At 38.1% G+C, this 20,340-nt stretch overlaps 1 protein-coding gene across 3 annotated transcripts in view; it reads right to left on the bottom strand.

The window, feature by feature from the left end:
* Nucleotides 1-1,653: 1,653 nt before the first annotated feature.
* TLR3 (toll like receptor 3) overlaps nucleotides 1,654-20,340 on the bottom strand; it is a 31,619-nt gene continuing 12,932 nt past the window's right edge. Inside the window, exons 1-7 of one of the 3 annotated variants that reach the window (XM_082608671.1) lie at nucleotides 12,539-12,561; nucleotides 11,229-11,320; nucleotides 10,032-10,483; nucleotides 8,335-8,526; nucleotides 4,052-5,904; nucleotides 3,645-3,813; nucleotides 1,654-1,864 (exon numbers count right to left, since the gene is read on the bottom strand). In XM_082608671.1, coding sequence (XP_082464797.1) covers nucleotides 1,850-1,864; nucleotides 3,645-3,813; nucleotides 4,052-5,904; nucleotides 8,335-8,526; nucleotides 10,032-10,475 — 2,673 coding nt within the window. In that variant the 5' untranslated portion in view covers nucleotides 10,476-10,483; nucleotides 11,229-11,320; nucleotides 12,539-12,561 and the 3' untranslated portion in view covers nucleotides 1,654-1,849. Of the gene's footprint in view, nucleotides 1,865-2,690; nucleotides 3,814-4,051; nucleotides 5,905-8,334; nucleotides 8,527-10,031; nucleotides 10,484-11,228; nucleotides 11,321-12,538; nucleotides 12,631-20,340 lie in introns of those variants that run through there. The other 2 variants (XM_082608672.1, XM_082608670.1) reach the window with 2 other exon arrangements.

Below are 20,340 nucleotides of genomic sequence, written 5' to 3' on the forward strand. Positions count from 1 at the left end.
CTCATGGGGTCCACTAAGGCCTCAGCTGCAATTGCAATTGACTCAAAGCTCATCAGTCTCTCTCTTCCCAACACAGCTTATTTCACTCCCTTGTAAATCAGAGCCCTCCCCTAAGCTGCTTCAGTTAATCTCCATCTTGGAGTCTGTTTCCCGGGGAACTGACTTAAGATAAAAGCAAGCTAAGAATTCAAAACAGGTTTCCCAGAAATTCTCACACAGAACTGGAAAAGTTCCACTATTGAAACGTGCCACGACTCCTCCCACATGATTGTTTGGTAAACTGGGCGGGGGAGAAGTCGCATAACAGAACCAGTTTCTTCCTTGGACAGGAAGATGGATCAAAGCTCAGTTGCAAGAGCTAAGAATGGCTAACATATCACCTGGTGTAATTAGTAACTAATGATCAATCGATTGTCATGCTTTGCTATTTTAATACAGATTTATATATTTATTGGGAAAAAAACACTTGAAATCCCCTTCTATTATGTGAAAGTAAGCCTGGCTGTTTGGACTGTGAAATGATAAGTTATGCTCCTCTATTCAACTAGGTGTCACATAAATCTAACTAACAGAACCCAAGAGGGAATTTTATTACAATTTCTGGTTTTGCCAATAGAAACCTATAACGTTACAATTTCAAACTACCTCACCCCTTAAATCTAAACTCCTCTGCCACGCCCTCTGCAACATGGTTCCATCCTCCACGGTATCTCCACTGTCTCCCAACACCGACTCATGTCTCCCTCCCTCCTTCCCATCTTCCTCCTCACTCACCAAAATCCTATCCGCCTTTGAAAGGTCTGATCTTCTTCCATGGAGCCTTCCTTGTCCAGGTCTATCTCCAAGAATCCCTTCCCACCCTAACTCCTACTGCCCCATTTCCTACAATACATTTCATATCCAATCATACTCAGTAGTGCTTAGTTAGCACAAGGCTAGGCACATGTAGCTAGCTCCCCAATGAATACAATTTTTGACAGCTTTATTAATATATAATTAATATATAATTTTGTACCAAAAATTCACCTGTTTTAAGTGTATGATTCAATGATTTTTAGTAAATTTACATAGTTGTGAAATCATTACCACAATCCAATTTTATAACATTTTCATCACCCCCCCAAAGATCTCTGATGCCCACTGTCTCTACAGATCACAAGAAATGTATTTTGAGCTCTTGAGTTGGAACATCTTTACATTTTCTCATGATCACCATCACTTACTACTGAGACCTTTCTACAAATAATCTAAGGTAGACATTGGGAAAAGTAAACATTGTTAAATAAATGGCATTGAAAACCCCCCTACTCACTAACAAATTGATTGCATCTACTTCTTATGACAGCCTAAAAGGTGTCATTTTTAGGTAAAATCTAAATTCCTAGATTTATTTCAAACTCCATGTTGTTGATTCAGCCGGATTTTTTTTTTTTTTTTTTTTTTTTTTTTTTTTTTGCGGTATGTGGGCCTCCCACCGTTGCGGCCTCTCCCGCTGCGGAGCACAGGCTCCAGACGCGCAGGCTCAGCGGCCATGGCTCACGGGCCCAGCCGCTCCGCGGCACGCGGGATCCTTCCAGACCGGGGCACGAACCCGCATCCCCTGCATCGGCAGGCGGACTCTCAACCACTGCGCCACCAGGGAAGCCCCGGATTTTGTTTTAAAGGTGAAAACGGGAAGGAGTTGGGGTGAACCGATTACTTGATGACATCCTGAGAGAATTCAGACAAGTCAGTTCATGTGTGTAAACCCAACAGGTCAGACAAACATCGTTTTCTGCACTCCCTTTGTCTTGAACCCAAGGGAGATGGACTCCTCCTGAGAACAGTTAGAGAGGATAGCCTGCAGAGTTCAGGATGCTGCTTCCTGTGTGGGTCAAACACAAGTCAAGGCTTATGCCTTTTACTAGTTTTAATTATATTCAGTTAAACAGGCCACCCCTTGTATAACCTAACCTCATAAATATTAAGCAAGTTCTAAAAAAATGACATTTGAGCTCAATTTAAATTGTGCCCATGTAATCAACTACCTCATAAACAAATAAACAAGAGAAAGAAAGCAAAATTATTTCCTGCTCTGCTTTCCACAAACTGACAATATATTGATAAATTCATAATAATAATAATAGATTTAGAAATATTTCAGTGAGGTTGAGAATATTGATAGGTAATATACACAGTGCATCAAGAAAAAACTAGTTGTGATTTTTATGATGCCAAAATAAAACAGGATTATTTCACAGTTAGAAAACAAATCTTAACAAAAAAAACTCTAAAACACACGTCTCAAGTGTGAGGGTGGTGTATAATGAGAGATTGAAAATGAGTTCTCCGTATATTCATGTTGTTGCAGAGTCCTTCAGAACCAGCTGTACAGCAGGTATTACGTTTTTTTAGGATTATGTGAACTTAGCCCTGAGAATACGGAACTATTTAAATCAAAGTTCCAAAGTGTGACATCTCAAATGCTCCCTAAATTCAGCAGACAAATGAATGCTTCAAGTATAGAAATTATCTCAACATGATCATTTCAACTCTCCTTTATATTTGAATACCAGAAGTATAAAGGTTTTAAAAAGCTATTCATGTCTATTTCCAATAATCAGACTCTTTTTATTGTAAAATGAAAATAAAACTTAAAATAATCATAAGGACTGATTTACACACAGCCTACTTTTTTATGGTATAATAATATATACTGTGGGAATGTATTAAACCAGGAACATCATCAGTAATGATTTGGAAATAGTTAAGATTTTGTTTATCACTGTAATTTTCAATATCAGCAGTCAAAAAAAATCCCAGTAGAACCACGTGATTTGGCCAGGGCCGTCTCCTGAGTCTGTGACCAGGGGAAGACAGTATTTTGTTTCCACAAAGCCGATCTACTAATTAACCTTTAGGAAATAAGCCTTCCTGCAATACTTCTAAGTAAAAGAATAGTGTCTTCTAATGCCTCATATAGCAGAATTCCAAATATCAGGAAACATAAGTATTTATTAAAATATTTATTTATTAAGTAATCAAAATGAAGTGAAAACGTTTTCTGTCCTGAGTATGTATATTAAAATGGTATTTAACATTTAACAAAATCAACACTGTGACAGGCACCACTAAAATACAAAGCTTTTCAGTTGAAAAATTGCTGTAATTCAACTTTTAAAAATATGGCTGTATATTTTACTCTTTCACAACTGAAGTAGCATTGTACCCATAAAAGTTATATTTTATTCTGAGTGCATCCAGAAGAAAAACCCAAATATAATTATCACAAACACTCATATACCTCTAACTTTTCTTTAAATGAGGAATACTTTAAAACTTTGTTTTGATAGGCCTCAGTAACCCAATTGTGTATTCACTAGTAAAGGATATTCTTACCTGTTCATTTTGGGTCAAATTAACTCGATTGGTAACGAAAGGTCTGAAATAGGGAGATATATCTCCATAGAAGAGAGATACTTGTGGTATTCTTATTTATAAATATGAATGAACAGATTTACATTATTGTCAAGTAAAATGTAAATTTACCATGGGCCTTTTTTAAATTAGGAAAGTTACTCCTTTAATTTAGTCTTTAAATAAATTTAATGTACTGAATTTCTGGAACCAAGTGCTACTTGCAATTTATGATGAAAGGCATTTACCCGTTCTTTCTGAACTGGCCAGTTCAAGATGCAGTGAGATTTAAACATCCCTCTTCGCAAACAGAGCGCATGATTCAGTTTATAATCCGGAATATCCTCAAGAAAGATCAATATAATGGAATCCAGATTTTGTTCAATGGCTTGCTGAACTGCGTGGTGCACCTTGAATCTAAGTTAAAAAAAATAATGGAATTAAGGTATATATCAGTATACAGTTTTTAACAGCTCAAAGCTCTAAAATTAACTTTTCCCTTGTAATTAACTTTAATCTGTCACTAAAAATCAGGTTACGTTTCTTCTTAATTTTATTTTTAAAATACTTTGAGTTGTGAGTAATAATGCTAGTCATATTTAAAAGCTCAATTTAAAAACGAGAATACACTTCAGATTTCAGAGTGTTCACCTACCTTTTGCATAATGGATCTTTCAGTAGATTCTGTGTTATAACAAAAATAATTTTTCTGCTCCTTCTGATGCTATTAACAATTGCTTCAAGTTCAAGGACACCTGCCTCAAAATCCCTTTCTTCCAGACAAAATCTGAGTGTATGATCTTCTTCTTCCATTGGGGAGAAATGTTCCCAGACCCAATCCCTATCTTTATAGGCATGAATTATATATGCCGCATATTCAAACTGTTCTGGCTGTCTGTCTATTTCTTTGAAACCAAGAACTCGATGCACTGAAACATTCCAATAAAAAGATATCTTCCAGCCTTCAAAATGGATGAGGAGTGTAATAAAGATAAAAATCAAGAGGATACTGGTATTTATCATGAAAAGGAGTTCAAATGGGGCGCTGTCTTTGCAGGGTGATATATCAAAAAGCATCACTGGGAAACCACGATATTGAGGTGGAGTGTTGCAGAGGTAATGGCTTGATAGTTCAGAGATGTTGGTATGGGTATTATTCATCCAATTAACAAACCAGGCAATGCTTTCACATGTACAGTCAAATGGATTAAAGCTCATATCTAAATTACTCAGGTTCTTGAATGCTGGCCCAAAAACATTCTTTTCAACAGATGTTATGAGATTCTTCTGAAGGCTTAATGACTTTAGCAACACTTGATTATCAAAGACAGATGGTGGAAGGATATTTAAATTATTCAGTCCTAAATCGATGCTCTTCAATTGGCGTAAGTCCTTGAAGATTTCTGCTGGAATCTCATCAAAGCCATTAGACTCTAAGTTAAGGATGCAGAGGTGAGAAAGACCCTGAAGAAAATGAACAGGACCGCCAGGGTTTGCATGCTTCCAGAGGCGAGCTAAGTTGTTATGCTGCAAATCCAGAATTTCTAGTTTCTCAAGACCCTTCAACAGTTCCTCGTTTATGTTGGCTATGTTATTGTTGCTCAGATCCAGAATGGTCAGGTTAGAAAGAGGGTGAAAAGGGGAAGGGGAGCTCTCCACATTTTTAAGGGCCACCCTTCGGAGCATCAGTCGTTGAAGGCTTGGAACCAAGGCAAACGAGTTGCTAGTCAGCTCTAGGTATTTGTTGTAGGAAAGGTAGATTTCAACAATATTTTCTAGACCTCTCCATTCCTGGCCTGTGAGTTCTTGCCCAATTTCATTAAGGCCAAGGTCAAGTACATTTAGGTGGCCCAACCAAGAAAAAGCACCGCTCTCTATTTTTGAGATTTTATTTTTTGTTAGGTTGAGTAGGAGCAGTGGAGAACCAGCAAGTGATAAGAACGTTTCATTTGTTAAAGTTCGCAAACTTGAGAAGGAGTTGGAGAGACTTAAGTATCTCAGCCTTGTCAATCCCGTGAAAGTATTGCTTTTTATGCCTGGAAAGTTGTTATCTTCCAGATTGAGATACTCCAAAAATTTTAGCCACTGAAAGGAAAAATCATCAATCTTGGGAAGTGAAGCCAGGGAAATGCTTTGTTTAGTAAAAGATCGTCTCAAATTCAGGTATCTCACATTGGAAAGCCCATAAAAAGAGCGAGCAGATAGATGTTCTATATTATTATACTCCAGAAAGAGATATTCTAGATGTGGAAGCCAAGCAAAGGAATCATTACCAATCACACTTAAGCTGTTATAGGAAAGATCGAGCATTGTGAGATTTGTCTGCTTCAGCCCAACAAAAGTCCTGTTGCTGGTTGTGCACAGCTGGTTGTTGCTCAGGGACAGGTTCTGAATGCTTGTGTTTGATAATTCCAAGCAGAGCTCTTCTATGAGACTGGGGCTCAGTTTGGCATTGTTCAGAGAGAAGCCAAATAATTTTCCAATTGCATGAAAACAGCCTGGAGAGAACTAAGAGTGGGACGGGAAAAGAGGTTAATAACCAAAACACAACGAGTCTGTATGACCCTTGAAAAACAGGCATATTCTTTCCTCAATCCCCTTTCCTCTTTCACCACCTTCTCCAGGTTTTCTCTCCATCCCTCTGTCTCCCAGCTCCTTCCTCTGTACCTGTATCACCCACCTCCTGCTCCAGCCCTTGCCTCCCCTGGTCACTGGCTACTACTCTGCATCCATGTATCAGCTTAGATGCCACTTCTTCAGAGGGTCTTCCCTGATCTCCCAGGCTAGGTTAAGTCTCCTGGTACTTTTACTTCATCACACTGAGTATTATTGTAATTAATAAACTATTTGTAAAGTCACCTCTGGGGCAGATCCTTTTTCTCTTTTCGTGACCACTGCTGTCAGTGAACATTCTGGAATGAATGGGTGGATTTTACTATGAAACATTGACATGCACTTTCCTTTCTATGACTCTATGAGCTCCAGCGATCCTCTCTGTCTTCCCACCAAGGTTTTCTCCTGACTATTTCATTACCGTGTTTCCAGCTCCCTTCCGCTCCGCCCCCCAGTCCCTCACTAGAAGCCTTGGCTGCTATGAGACTCAGCGCTGGAGCAAGACAGCAGAGGCAGGAGGGATCCAGAGAGGGTAGAGGTCAAGTCTCCTGGGAGAGCAAAGAGGCTCTGATTTCTACTGTGTCACTTGTGAGATGTTAGGGCCAATGGATGACATGAGAGAAATGTGGAAGAAAGTGAGTCAAAATACAAAGCAGGAAATGATTAGATTAATTATGGTAAATCTATAGAATAGGATTATTTTGCAGTCACTAAAATTAAGCTTGTGAATAATTCTTAATGACATGGAGGATATTCATGTTATGATATTACTTTTATTTTATTTAAAAAAATTTTTTTTGTTTTTTTGCGGTATGCGGGCCTCTCACTGTTGTGGCCTCTCCTGTTGCGGAGCACAGGCTCCAGACGCACAGGCTCAGCGGCCATGGCTCACAGGCCCAGCCGCTCCGCGGCACGTGGGATCTTCCTGGACCGGGGCACAAACCCGTGTCCCCTGCATCTGCAGGTGGACTCTCAACCACTGCGCCACCAGGGAAGCCTGTGTTATGATATTACTTTTAAAAGGCAGGATATACCATCATTCTCAGAGAGGCAACACAGCACAGCTGCTAAGAGAGTGGGGCCCTGGCCTAACACTGCCAGAAACACAGCTCTGTCACCAGTCCATCACCTGGGAGGCTATGGACAGGTTCCTTACTCTTTCTTCATCTCAATTTACTCTTGTGTAAAACGATGATAAGCATAAGTTGGTTACAGGACTAGACAAAATTGTATTAAAAAAGAACTTGTCACACTGTTGGCTACACAGTTAAGTACTCTATGAATTTCAGTTGCTGTTGTTTTTTCTTTTATTACATGGAGAAAAGCTGGAGACAAACATACTCAAATGTTAACATTGGTTGTCCTGGGACTATGAGCTTTTGGATAATTTTTATTTTTCTCCTCATTACTTATATATTTTACATTTATTTATATATTTCTACAATAAATGTTCTAAACAACAAAACAAATGCTGTTCAAAAAGGAACCTGAGTAGCTTGCATAAAATATTTAATTATTATTTCAGGATAATTTCATTCACAGTCTATTTTTTAATCTGAAAATTAATATAGCTTTAAAAATCTGATTTTGTTTAGAATTCTCAATATTCTTATTCTTGGCTTGTAAAGGAATAAAATACAGACACACCTGTATGCAAAACTAATTAACAAATTGAAGATCATGGACCCAAAAAGAGAAGGTTAGGTTTACTCCATTATATAGGAAGGTGTTTGTAAAAATATAATGCTAGTTATTGTTTATCGAGCACTTACCTATAATGCCAGGCACTGTGCTAAATTCTTTGCCACAGAAGCCTATGGGGAAGTGTTATTATTATACCAATTTTAAAACTAGGGAACTGGAGCAGAGAGAACTTGAATAATTTGCCTGATTGCACAATTATTAACAGACAAAGGCCAGATAGGGAGTCAGCTAACCCAACTCTAAAGCCTGTGCTCTTAACCATCATACTATTTAAATTCTTCCAGGGATTTTGTGTAATAGATAGTATTATTTCCGCTTTACAGGCAAGGAAACTAGACCCAGAGAGGTTAAGTTCCCCAAGGCCAAAGTCCTGGTCTGTAATGGATCAAGGATTTTAACCCACTTCTGTTTGACAGCAGAGCTCCAGCTCCAAATTGCTACCAAACTCCCTTTCTTGTGAGGATGACATCAATGGCCCTAAGCAGTAAGTGTGAAGGATTTCTAGAAGACGTGACAAAGGTTATCACCTCTTTCTCTAACTCTACCTTTAGATTCTTACCCACGTGACACAATTAGGGACTGCCCACACTTAAAAGTACAACACAAGATTTTTTATCTTACCTCTTTTATTTGATTTGATGACAACTCTAATCTTTTTAAAGAAGAGTTGCCAAGGAAATCAAGTTCTTCACATCTTAGTGCAGAAATTTTATTATTTGATAGTAGAAGCTCTTGGAGATTTTCCAGTTGCAGCTGAGTTCCTAATTTAGTAGATGATAAACCATTATGAGCTAGGTCTAATTTGATTAAATTCTGAGGGGAAAAAATATGTATATAGGTTACAGTCTTGCCATGAAAAATAGTTCTTTTAAATGTACATGAATCTTAGAAATAACTGGACAGCAAAATGTCACATCTTTATTATTCTATAGAAAACTGACGGTAGGAGTAATAAAAAATCTTGGTTGTGATCAAAAATACCACTGCTACAAAGACTAATTTCTTAATTCAAAGAATCACTTTATTTCTCTTACCAAAATAAAATGACTTCAGCGTATTTATTCGTGATGTAAGGAATATTCATATAAGCAATTTTTATTTATTTATAATAAGCATTTATTTATGATGTAAGAAATATTCATGTGGCTTATCAAACATAGTGTCATGCATCAACCTTGAAACAACAAAAAAAATGATGAAGAAATATTTTCTTAAGAAGCATGAGGAGAATGTTGCTGTTCATGAAATTTTTAAAAGATTTTCATATTGAGAAAGATTGGTAGTTATGTAAATTTTGCATCATGACTAGTACAGAATATTATTTTTTTGTTTTGTCTGTGCTGTAGGATGTTTTGTCACTTTGTGCTACCTTTGAAAACGTAAACTTCCACTCTGGTAAAATGTAAGGAAAAACTGATGTATGTTAGGGCAATATCTTATGTAATGTCTATTAAAGAGCTTAAGACTTCTATTTATGTTTTAAAAATAAGAATAACATTTTGCCAGCAATTAACCAGATTTTGAGGTCTTTGTGCCCAAAGACATCATGTCATCTACATCAGAATCTAAGAAGGCACAGGAAAGAATTTCAAATCCCTAGCTAGCAAGCAAATCATTTTATAAATGTTTCTAAGAATATTTAAATTTGTATATTATTCTTGGTATTTGAGGTCGAGGAATGCTCAGTTTTTTATAAGCCCACAAAATGAAGAAAACAGAGTTCTGAAAATAGCTTTGATATAAGAAAAGCACTTAATAATTGCCTCAGATTTAAAGACACCAGCATATTTTTTCACAGATTTAAATGCAAGCAAAGTACTGACAAGATAAAGGTGGTAGCTACTGAAAAGCAATACTGTAGAAGATTTCTTAAATCAAAAGTATGTAGTTTTTAGCTGAACAGCTGGCTTTATCATGCATCAATCTGTTAATTTTATTTAAATTAGAATTTGGACTCGACATATTTTTTCATTATTGCAGGTACTAAATCAGCAGTGTGGAGAGTTTATTTGCCATTCTTCATGGGATATTCTGATTCCTCTCTGGTCTCTACCTCTTGAATCTAAGTTCTATTTCTAGTGGAAGGATGCAAGAGAGGAGAGTTCTTTAAAATTATGGTATTTGCTCTCTTGAAAATATTTCCAATCATAATGGCCATATTTGTGTGTGGAGCCCCCCTTCCCATTTGGGTAGATCAGATTTCTTATTCTTCACCTTGATATTTAGATATGAAGTCTAAAGATGCATAAATGACTTGAAAACAATATTCGATAACATATTTTTCATTTCTTAACTGGAAATATTCATTTCCATCTTACCTTTAGGTTTTTAAAGGGATTACTTTTAATTTTCTGGATTGAGTTGGACATTAGATGGAGTTCAGTCAAATTCATGCAGAAGATAAAGGTTTTATCAGAAAGCTGAGAGAGCTCATTGTGTTGGAGGTTCAAAATTTCCAACAAAGGGAGACTTCGGCACAATTCTGGCTCCAGCTTTGAGATGGAGTTAAATCCTCCATCCAAGTTAGTAAGTTTGCTGTATCTTGTAAAATTGGCAGGTGGTAATCTTCTGAGTTGATTATGGGTAAGATTCAACACTGTTATGTTTGTTGGGAGGTCATCAGGTATTTGAGTCAACTTCAGATGACTGCAGTCAGCTATTTCATGTCTAACGGTACATTTGTTGGTAGAAGATGTACACAGTATCCAAAAGGGCAACAGTCCCAAAACGGAGTAGATATGATAAAGCAAATACCTGCTCATGATTTTGCCTTATAAAAGAAAAACATACAAAGTAATGGGCAGCATTAATAACATGTGCTTCCATATGCATTGGCTTATTACTTGTAATATATGTAACAAATGTGACTATATATGTAATATTTGTAACAAATGTGATCTCATTACTTGTAACATTTATACAAGTACGTATTATACAAGTAATACATCAAATGGAAATCATTCAATCAGCACAAAAAAGGATCAAAAAACAAACTCGCTCCTCGCTTTTCACCTCCACCCCAGCTGCAACGTTCCAAGGTAAACCTCTTGACTGTTTCTACTTTTAATTCTCATGGTCACTTCCACAAACCTAAATAATATGCTTATGCTTCTACTTCTTCATTTCTGGACTTTAAGTAGTTTCTTCCTACCAAAAAGATGAGGAACTTAATTATACTGTTTCCTCATCCTCTTCACATTTTTCCTTAGTTATATTTAAATTTCATTTAATCTATTGTTACAATCTATTGTTAATCTATTGTTCTTTATAGTTCTAAAGACTATTCTGAAAACTCTCTTTCCAGTACCATAAGGGTACTACCTCTATGTACCAACTCACAGGCATAGTCCCCGAAATATATTCTCCTCCTTGCCTAGGTGACATTTAACTCTTCTGGAAGGGCTGTAGCTAGAGATAAGAATTACTGAGAAGGATTAAGCCATTTACAAAACATGTAAGGACTGAAAGACATTCCCAGATATGAAGATACACTTCACCTGATGGAAGAGACTCACCAAATGCCAGGTAGGATGAGTGAAAAAGGAAAAAGACACAGACTCTTCTGAAACGTCAGAATTGTGACCATCCACCAAAAAAATCCTAAAACCTTTTAAGGAGAACATATGATCAATTACTTCCAGAGGAAAGAGATCCTGATTGCCACAAAACTTTTCATCAGCAACATAAGCCACTAGAAAACAATAGTGCTAAGCTTTCAAAACATGCAGGGGGAATAATTTTGAACCCCAAATTTCATATGAGGCTGAACAATTAAAGATAAGGGGAAGAAGCGTTTTGAGATATGCACAGACTCAGTAAGTTTATAAGTAGGCAATCTGCATGAAAAAGTTATTCTAGAATGTGCTACAGTAAAACAAACAAAAAAAAGTGAGAGAATGAAATTGGAGTGAAGAGTTGATGTTTCATGAGACGTAACAGAAACAAAGGAAGTTAAAAAGAGATGAAAAGTAGATTCACTGGGCCTTGCAATTTTGGAAAACCTAGGATTACACATTTCTTTGTCCAAATAAAAGACAATATTGCATCATGTTTGGGACCTGGCATCTGCTGCCAGGGTGCTTAATCGTTATTTGCAGTTTGGCTTGTACAGTTTGGTTTGTAAATTCACAATATGTTTTCCCCTAAATTTATGCAGGCACATTTGTCTGCAGACACACACTAACACATAATCCTACTGTAAAGTTGGGAGCCAACTTCCTGAAACCAGTACCGCCCGAGGCCACCCAGCCCATATTTGCTCATTTCTGACCTTCCTACACATCTGAAGATCTTTCCATGTCTCATCGTCTTCTGTTTTCCTTTATGAGGCCAGAGAAAGCCATTTTCTTACTCCTAGGAATACCTGAAGTGTTTTCTCCTTGTCAAGCCCATTATAAAATGCCAGCCCCTGTCTCCTCTCCAGCCAAGAAAACTGAGAAAAGGAGATAAACTCTTTAAAGCTCACAGGCCTCTGCATCTTTGAGACAAAGATGTGATTTTTTAAAAAAGGCTGTTGCCGAATCATTTCCATCGCTTCCCTAATGTGCTTTCCCAGTTAGAGAACACTACAAAGGAAAAAAAAAATACTGCATAAAACGTTTTATCATGTTAATGAGAAACTGTTGCTGTTCCTTGTCCTCTGAGTTGTGATACAAGTCTCCTCACACCTATATTCTCTCCCCTTTTTCTACTCTCCATGTGGAATGATTCTGACTCCATCTCAAGCACCAGATCCAAGAAAGATCAAAGAATGCTAAAGCCAACAAGCATTCTAGCTGTACCCAACATGAGACATCCTATCCCAGGAAGAATTTAAAATACACACCTTCACTTACTCTGACGGCAGCTGACCGTTCCTTTTTTCATTAGTCCATATCCAGTCGTTTTCATCTGGGAAGTGAGGAAGTTTGCTGCAATCTGGAAAGTGAAACTAAAGTTAAAAAAAAAAAACAAAAAACCTTTTCTCCTTGGTACATTCTAAGAAGGGCCAAGGAAAAAAATCACAATCTCAGCAAGAGGTATTTTAAATTGTTTCTTAAAAATGTCTTGTTTTTTCTTCTTCTGTACAGTCCCTTGGGTTTTAAGAGGGTCACAGATTTAGCAACAGAGAAAGTTGAAAGAATTAAGACCTCGTCCGTTGATGTGGGCAGGGCTCTAGTGGTTAATGAATATCTAACTGAAAGCGAATTCCTCTATTTTTTTTTTTCAACCAAAGCCTGATTCATGGCTGTCAGAATCAGTTAGAGGGACAGAAAAAAAACTCAGTCCCTAATCAAAGCTAAGCACTTTCACTTCTCTTATCTCACTTTATCTTCTTAGCAACTTTGTAAGACAAAAAATGCAGAAATTAACCTTTTGATCAAAGACACCAGGTTTCACAGCAGAGAAAGAGCTGGCCTTGGCAAAGCCAGGAGCCGGTCCTAACACATGCTGTTCCACTTTACATGGTCGGAATCTGTAAGGGAAAAAATTGATAAGCCTGGAGAGAGTTCAGATTCACTATTTAGTTATCAATTAGCTTTACTGACTTCAACTAGTGTAAGGAACATGCTTGTCAAAAAAGTAACACATTTTGGGCTTCCCTGGTGGCGCAGCGGTTGAGAGTCCGCCTGCTGATGCAGGGGACACGGGTTCGTGCCCTGGTCTGGGAAGATCCCACATGCCTCGGAGCGGCTGGGCCCGTGAACCATGGCCGCTGAGCCTGCACGTCCGGAGCCTGTGCTCCGCAATGGGAGAGGCCACAACAGTGAGAGGCCCGTGTACCGCAAAAAAAAAAAAAAAAAAAAAAAGTAACACGTTTTCATTGTTGATATAACATCATAGGATAACTATAATGTTATACAGTAAAATATAACAATTGGCAGGAACTGTAGAGATCACTGAATCCAGCTCCCTGTTTGAGAAGTGAGGAAAACGAAACAGAGCTAGGTGAGGGATTTGCCTGAGGACATACCACAAGTTGCCTTAATGCGTTATACAAGTAAAGTAAGAAAACAGCCTGGAACAGTTCAAACATGTCATTAGCTTGACGTGACTGCAGAATTGAGAGCAAGAAGTTCGCTGGTATCAGGGTGCAAAATGCCCTTTCCTGGGCTCCAGCCTTAGCTGGACCACCTTGTGGTTACACTTTTCTGATTCTGCCATCACATCTATGATATAATGGCATAAGCAGGCAAACGACTGTCCCCCACATCTACCCACTGGGATGTGCAGTAAAACGTTACTACTATTCAAAAGGTTTCTTCTCTGTGAGCCCCTGAAGGCAGGATAGGGTGCGCTCTTTGTGTGTGACTCTCTGGCCAGTCTTCCACGGTAGGCTGTCACTTTGGGCTCCAATGAACCAGGCTGCTCTTCAGTATTCAGACCCTTGTGTGGTCTCCACATTGACCCTGGACTTGACCACGTGACTAGCTTTGGCCAACGGGATATTAGTAAGCATGCAGCAAGCCAAGGATGGATAAGTATTTGCATATTAGGACTGTCCCTCTTCCTCTCAGAACCCAGTCGCTGTGTGGTGAGATGCCCAGCCTAGCCTTGTGCAAGGCAACACGGAGGAGAACCGAGGGTCTAGCCAATAGCTCCAACTGAGCACCCAGAAGACAGCCATTGAGTAAGCCATATTGGGAGTGGATTTTCCAATCCCAGTTGAGTCAGCCCTGCTGATGCCCCATGCAGCAGAGATGAGCTGTCCCCACAAGTCCTGCCAAAATTCCAGAGGAGTGAACAAATAAATGACTCATGTTTTAAACCAAAAATTTTGGAGTGATGTATTAGGTATCATCAGATAAATGAAATTCATTCCCCCCACAACCCTACACACCCATCTCTTATGCCTTAGGACTTCTTGTAAATATCAGGTTTTCCATAATGTTGGTTGAACTAAAGAATGGCTTCCAAAAAATAATTTTTATTGGTAGTCTCATAATGCAATAATCAGTTTAGGCATAATACCAGTTCTCATCCAGATATTAATAGTCCTCAATTCATGTTGGCTTCTAAATACAACACAGGTCAGTTTCTCTCCAGTGTATATTTCTTAATTATGCATTAACTTATTTAGCTATTATGGTGGTAGGTGCTACAGTGAAAAAGTTTATTTTTCCTTTTTTAAGAGAATTAAATCAAAACTATGATATATGTCCATATGTGGACTCGAAACAACAAACAAACAAAGAAAGAAACAAACAAACAAGCCAAACAGAAACAGACTCATAGATACAGAGAACAAACTGGTAGTTGCCAGACGGGGGAAGGCGGGAGAACAGATGAAGTAGGTGAAGCGGATGAAGAAGTACAAACTTCCAGCTACAAAATAAATAAGTCACAGGTGTGTAATGTACAGCATAAAGAATATAGTCAATAATCTTGGAACAAGTTTGCATGGTGACAGATGGTAACTAGACTTATTGTGGTGATCATAATGTATAAAAATATCGAATCACTATGTTGTACACCTGAAACTAATATAATACTGCATGTTAACTATGATTCCAAAATGGACAAACAAAAACTTCTCATGGGTTTACAATGTCATGAGTATAGTATGGACCTAGATAAACAGTTACATCAGATAGACCATCATTTTGAACTGTGCTGACCCGTCTCCCTTCACAGCCACCATTCAGAAAGGACATGGTCCTGCTCTGAACTGTCTGAAATTCCAGAACGCATCTCTTTTTCTTTTTTCTTTGTGAACTCTTTCTCTAAAGTAAAGGTGCAGTTCCTCTTGCCAGTGTCATTTCCATTTCTGCTCACTGAGCTTCAGCTGGTTTAAATTAAGTTTGTTGTCAGCCAGACAACAAACTCAGCAAGAACTTTAATGAGAAGAAAAACACTGTGCCCCTCCTGTTACTCTCACTCATGTCCACTGAGCAGGACTGAACTTGAACTTCCCCTCTGAAAAAGAAACCAACATTTGACACACAGAGCTTCTAGCTTAACTTGAGCTTTTCCTTATTTTCTATTTTTTTGTACTTTTATGTGGTAGATGAAAAGTGGTGATATCTTCCTCTCTCTTGTAAATCTGGGAGGTGGGTTCGTGTGAGTGGGTCTCACTCTCCTTCACTGACAGTCTCAGGATATGGTGAAGGTCTCTTCAAACTCTGTGCCTTAAATTTGATATTCATTTATTAATATGAAAAATAAAATTCCAGGTCCAGTGGTTAACACTCCACACTTCCACTGCAGGAAGCATGGGTTTGATCCCCGGTCAGGGAACTAAGATCCCGCATGTTGCGTGGCACAGCAAAAAATAAACAAAATAGAATAAAATAAAATTCCAGACCAAACTTCACTATCATCCTACTTTCTTTCTATTTATTTATTTACTTTCAACTTGGACATTTTCCCGGTATTTATTATGAGTACATTGGCCTCCTGGAATTGTTCTACAGAGTCATGATTAAATAAATAACCCTATAGTACTACCCCTGTCTATGTGAGGAGCAGCTTGATTTCAAATCAAAACCTGCTGTTAAGAGCATTTGCCCTTGCTATTCTTTTTTCCCTTTCTTTTAAATTGGAGTATAGTTGATATACAATATGATATCATCCTACACTTTAAATATCCTAATTAAATTTGAATGAACTGATGCCTACTGGGCATCCAGTGAATGGAGTCATAAAAGTCAAACAAAGCCATTAACAATCACACTTAACACAAAGAAGTTCAAAGTATCAAAAGCAGCTAATAATTTACTGTAATCAGATTAAACTGGTCATTGGTGACAGTTTAATGCTCATGCAGGTCGATCTCCATTTTATAATGCAAATTTTGAATCAACACAGAAAATTAAAGAGAGTGTCCAGTGTTGAAAAGGATAGGCAGTTGCTTTTGAACATGCTTCTTGCTTTTCTCCTAACAGGAAGCTGTATCTGTATCTGGGAGGATTTATAATAAGAATATGAGAACTGGTCCTTAAAAAATGAGAAGTACAAGTGGAAGGAAGGTGGGGAGGGGGAGGTTTACTAGCCTAAAGATTTGGAGAAAAAGTACATAAACCTAGGGAAATTCAGAAAGCTGTAAGCTAGAGTTTACAGCCTGTATAAAATGTTAATCTTATTCTTTACTTTACCTAGAAATAGGCCTATATAAGAGTTGAATGTACACTTTAACATCAATACCATTTCAAAAGAAATGGTAACATTTCTTTCTGTTTAAATTACCTGTGGCCTGGAGTGTGAAAGGCCCACAAGGGAAATGAGTAAGTTCTTTAAGAAGAGAAGCTGACCGACCCCTGGCCAGGGCCTCAAAACTGGGTCAAGAGAGCATTTTTTAAAGCTATATTACAATTGACCCCTTGATGTCTTGACATTAGTTTTGAGTTCAGTTTTGGGGGGATATTTGAGGGCTTCTAGAGATTGGGCATAATTTGCCCTAAACTGAATAGAAAACAATTTATCATGAGAGTAGAAAGGAAGAAAAGAAGTACAAGGGAGAAATCAAAGAGGAAATAAAAAAATACCTAGAAACAAATGACAATGAAAACACAACAACCCAAAACCTATGGGATGTAGCAAAAGCAGTTCTAAGAGGGAAGTTTATAGCAATACAATCTTACCTCAAGAAACAAGAAACATCTCAAATAAACAACCTAAACTTACACCTAAAGCAATTAGAGAAAGAAGAACAAAAACACCCAAAAGTTAGCAGAAGGAAAGAGATCATAAAGATCAGATCAGAAAAAAAGGAAAAAGAAATGAAGGAAACAATAGCAAAGATCAATAAAACAAAAAGCTGGTTCTTTGAGAAGATAAACAAAATTGATAAACCATTAGTCAGACCCATCAAGAAAAAAAGGAAGAAGACTCAAATCAATAGAATTAGAAATGAAAAAGGAGAAGTAACAATGACATTGCAGAAATACAAAGGATCATGAGAGATTACTACAAGCAACTATACGCCAATGAAATGGACAACCTGGAAGAAATGGACAAATTCTTAGAAAAGCACAACCTTCTGAGACTGAACCAGGAAGAAATAGAAAATATAAATAGACCAATCACAAGCACTGAAATTGAAACTGTGATTAAAAATCGTCCAACAAACAAAAGCCCAGGACCAGATGGCTTCACAGGCAAATTCTATCAAACATTGAGAGAAGAACTAACACCTATCCTTCTCAAACTCTTCCAAAATATAGCAGAAGGAGGAACACTCCTCAACTCATTCTACGAGGCCACCAACACCCTGATACCAAAACCAGACAAAGATGTCACAAAGAAAGAAAACTACAGGCCAATATCACTGACGAACATAGATGCAAAAATCCTCAAAAAAATACTAGCAAACAGAATCCTACAACACATTAAAAGGATCATACACCATGATCAAGTGGGGTTTATCCCAGGAATGCAAGGATTCTTCAATATATGCAAATAAATTGATGTGATACACCATATTAACAAGTTGAAGGAGAAAAACCATATGATCATCTCAATAGATGCAGAAAAAGCTTTAGACAAAATTCAATACCCATTTATAATAAAAACCCTCCAGAAAGTAAGCATAGAGGGAACTTACCTCAACATAATAAAGGCCATATATGACAAACCCACAGCAAACATTGTTCTCAATGGTGAACAACTGAAACCATTTCCACTAAGATCAGGAACAAGACAAGGTTGCCCACTCTCACCATTATTATTTAACATAGTGTGGGAAATTTTACCCACAGCAATCAGAGAAGAAAAAGAAATAAAAGTAATGCAAATCAGAAAAGAAGAAGAAAAGCTGTCACTGTTTGCAGATGACATGATACTATACATAGAGAATCCTAAAGACTCTACCAGAAAACTACTAGAGCTAATCAATGAATTTGGTAAAGTAGCAGGATACAAAATTAATGCACAGAAATCTCTTGCATTCCTATACACTGATAATGAAAAATCTGAAAGATAAATTAAGGAAACATTCCCATTCACCATTGCAACAAAAAGAACAAAATACCTAGGAATAAACCTACCTAAGGAGACAAAATACCTGTATGCATAAAGCTATAATACACTGATGAAAGAAATTAAAGGTGATACAAACAGATGGAGAGATATACCATGTTCTTGGATTGGAAGAATCAACATTGTGAAAATGACTATACTAGCCAAAGCAATCTACAGATTCAATGCAATCCCTATCAAATTACCAATGGCATTTTTCACAGAACTAGAACAAAAAAATTTCACAAATTGTATGGAAACACAAAAGAACCCGAATAGCCAAAGCAATCTTGAGAAAGAAAAACAGAGCTGGAGGAATCAGGCTCCTGGACTTCAGACTATACTACAACGCTACAGTAATCAAGACAGTATGGTACTGGCACAAAAACAGAAATATAGATCAATGGAACAGGATAGAAAGCCCAGAGCTGAACCCACACACATATGGTCACCTTATTTTTGATAAAGGAGGCAAGAATATACAATGGAGAAAAGACAGCCTCTTCAGTAAGTGGTGCTGGGAAAACTGGACAGCCACATGCAAAAGAATGAAATTAGAGCACTCCCTAACACCATACACAAAAATAAACTCCAAATGGATTAAAGACCTAAATGTAAGGCCAGACACTATAAAACTTTTAGAGGAGGGCTTCCCTGGTGGCGCAGTGGTTGAGAGTCCGCCTGCCGATGCAGGGGACACGGGTTCGTGCCCCAGTCCAGGAAGATCCCACATGCCGCGGAGCGGCTGGGCCTGTGAGCCATGGCCGCTGAGCCTGCGTGTCCGGAGCCTGTGCTCCACAACGGGAGAGGCCACAACAGTGAGAGGCCCGCGTACCACACAAAAAAAACAAAAAACAAAAAACAAAAAAAACTCTTAGAGGAAAACATAGGCAGAACACTCCATGGCATAAATCACAGCAAGATCCTTTTTGACCCACCTCCTAGAGAACTGGAAATAAAAACAAAAATAAACACATGGGACCTAATGAAACTTAAAAGCTTTCGCACAGCAAAGGAAACCATAAACAAGATGAAAAGACAACCCTCAGAATGGGAGAAAATATTTGCAAATGGAGCAACTGGCAAAGGACTAATCTCCAAAATTTACAAGCAGCTCATGCAGCTCAATATCAAAAAAACAAACAACCCAATCCAAAAATGGGCAGAAGACCTAAATAGACATTCCTCCAAAGAAGATATACAGATTGCCAACAAACACACAAAAGGATGCTCAACATAACTAATCATTAGAGAAATGGAACTCAAAACTACAATGAGATATCATCTCACACCAGTCAGAATGGCCATCATCAAAAAATCTACAAACAGGGCTTCCCTGGTGGCGCAGTGGTTGAGAGTCTGCCTGCCGATGCAGGGGACACGGGTTCGTGCCCCAGTCCGGGAAGATCCCACATGCCGTGGAGCGGCTGGGCCTGTGAGCCATGGCCGCTGAGCCTGCGCATCCGGAGCCTGTGCTCCACAGCGGGAGAGGCCACAACAGTGAGAGGCCCACGTACCACAAAAAAGAAAAAAAAAAAAATCTACAAACAATAAATGCTGGAGAGGGTGTGGAGAAAAGGGGACTCTCTCGCACTGTTGGTGGGAATGTAAACTGATACAGCCACTATGGAGAACAGTATGGAGGTTCCTTCAAAAACTAAAAATAGAGAATTCATGCTCTTGGACTTCCGG

This window comes from Mesoplodon mirus (assembly GCF_964341445.2).
Source record: "Mesoplodon mirus genome assembly, chromosome: 20".
Lineage (NCBI taxonomy): Eukaryota > Metazoa > Chordata > Mammalia > Artiodactyla > Ziphiidae > Mesoplodon > Mesoplodon mirus.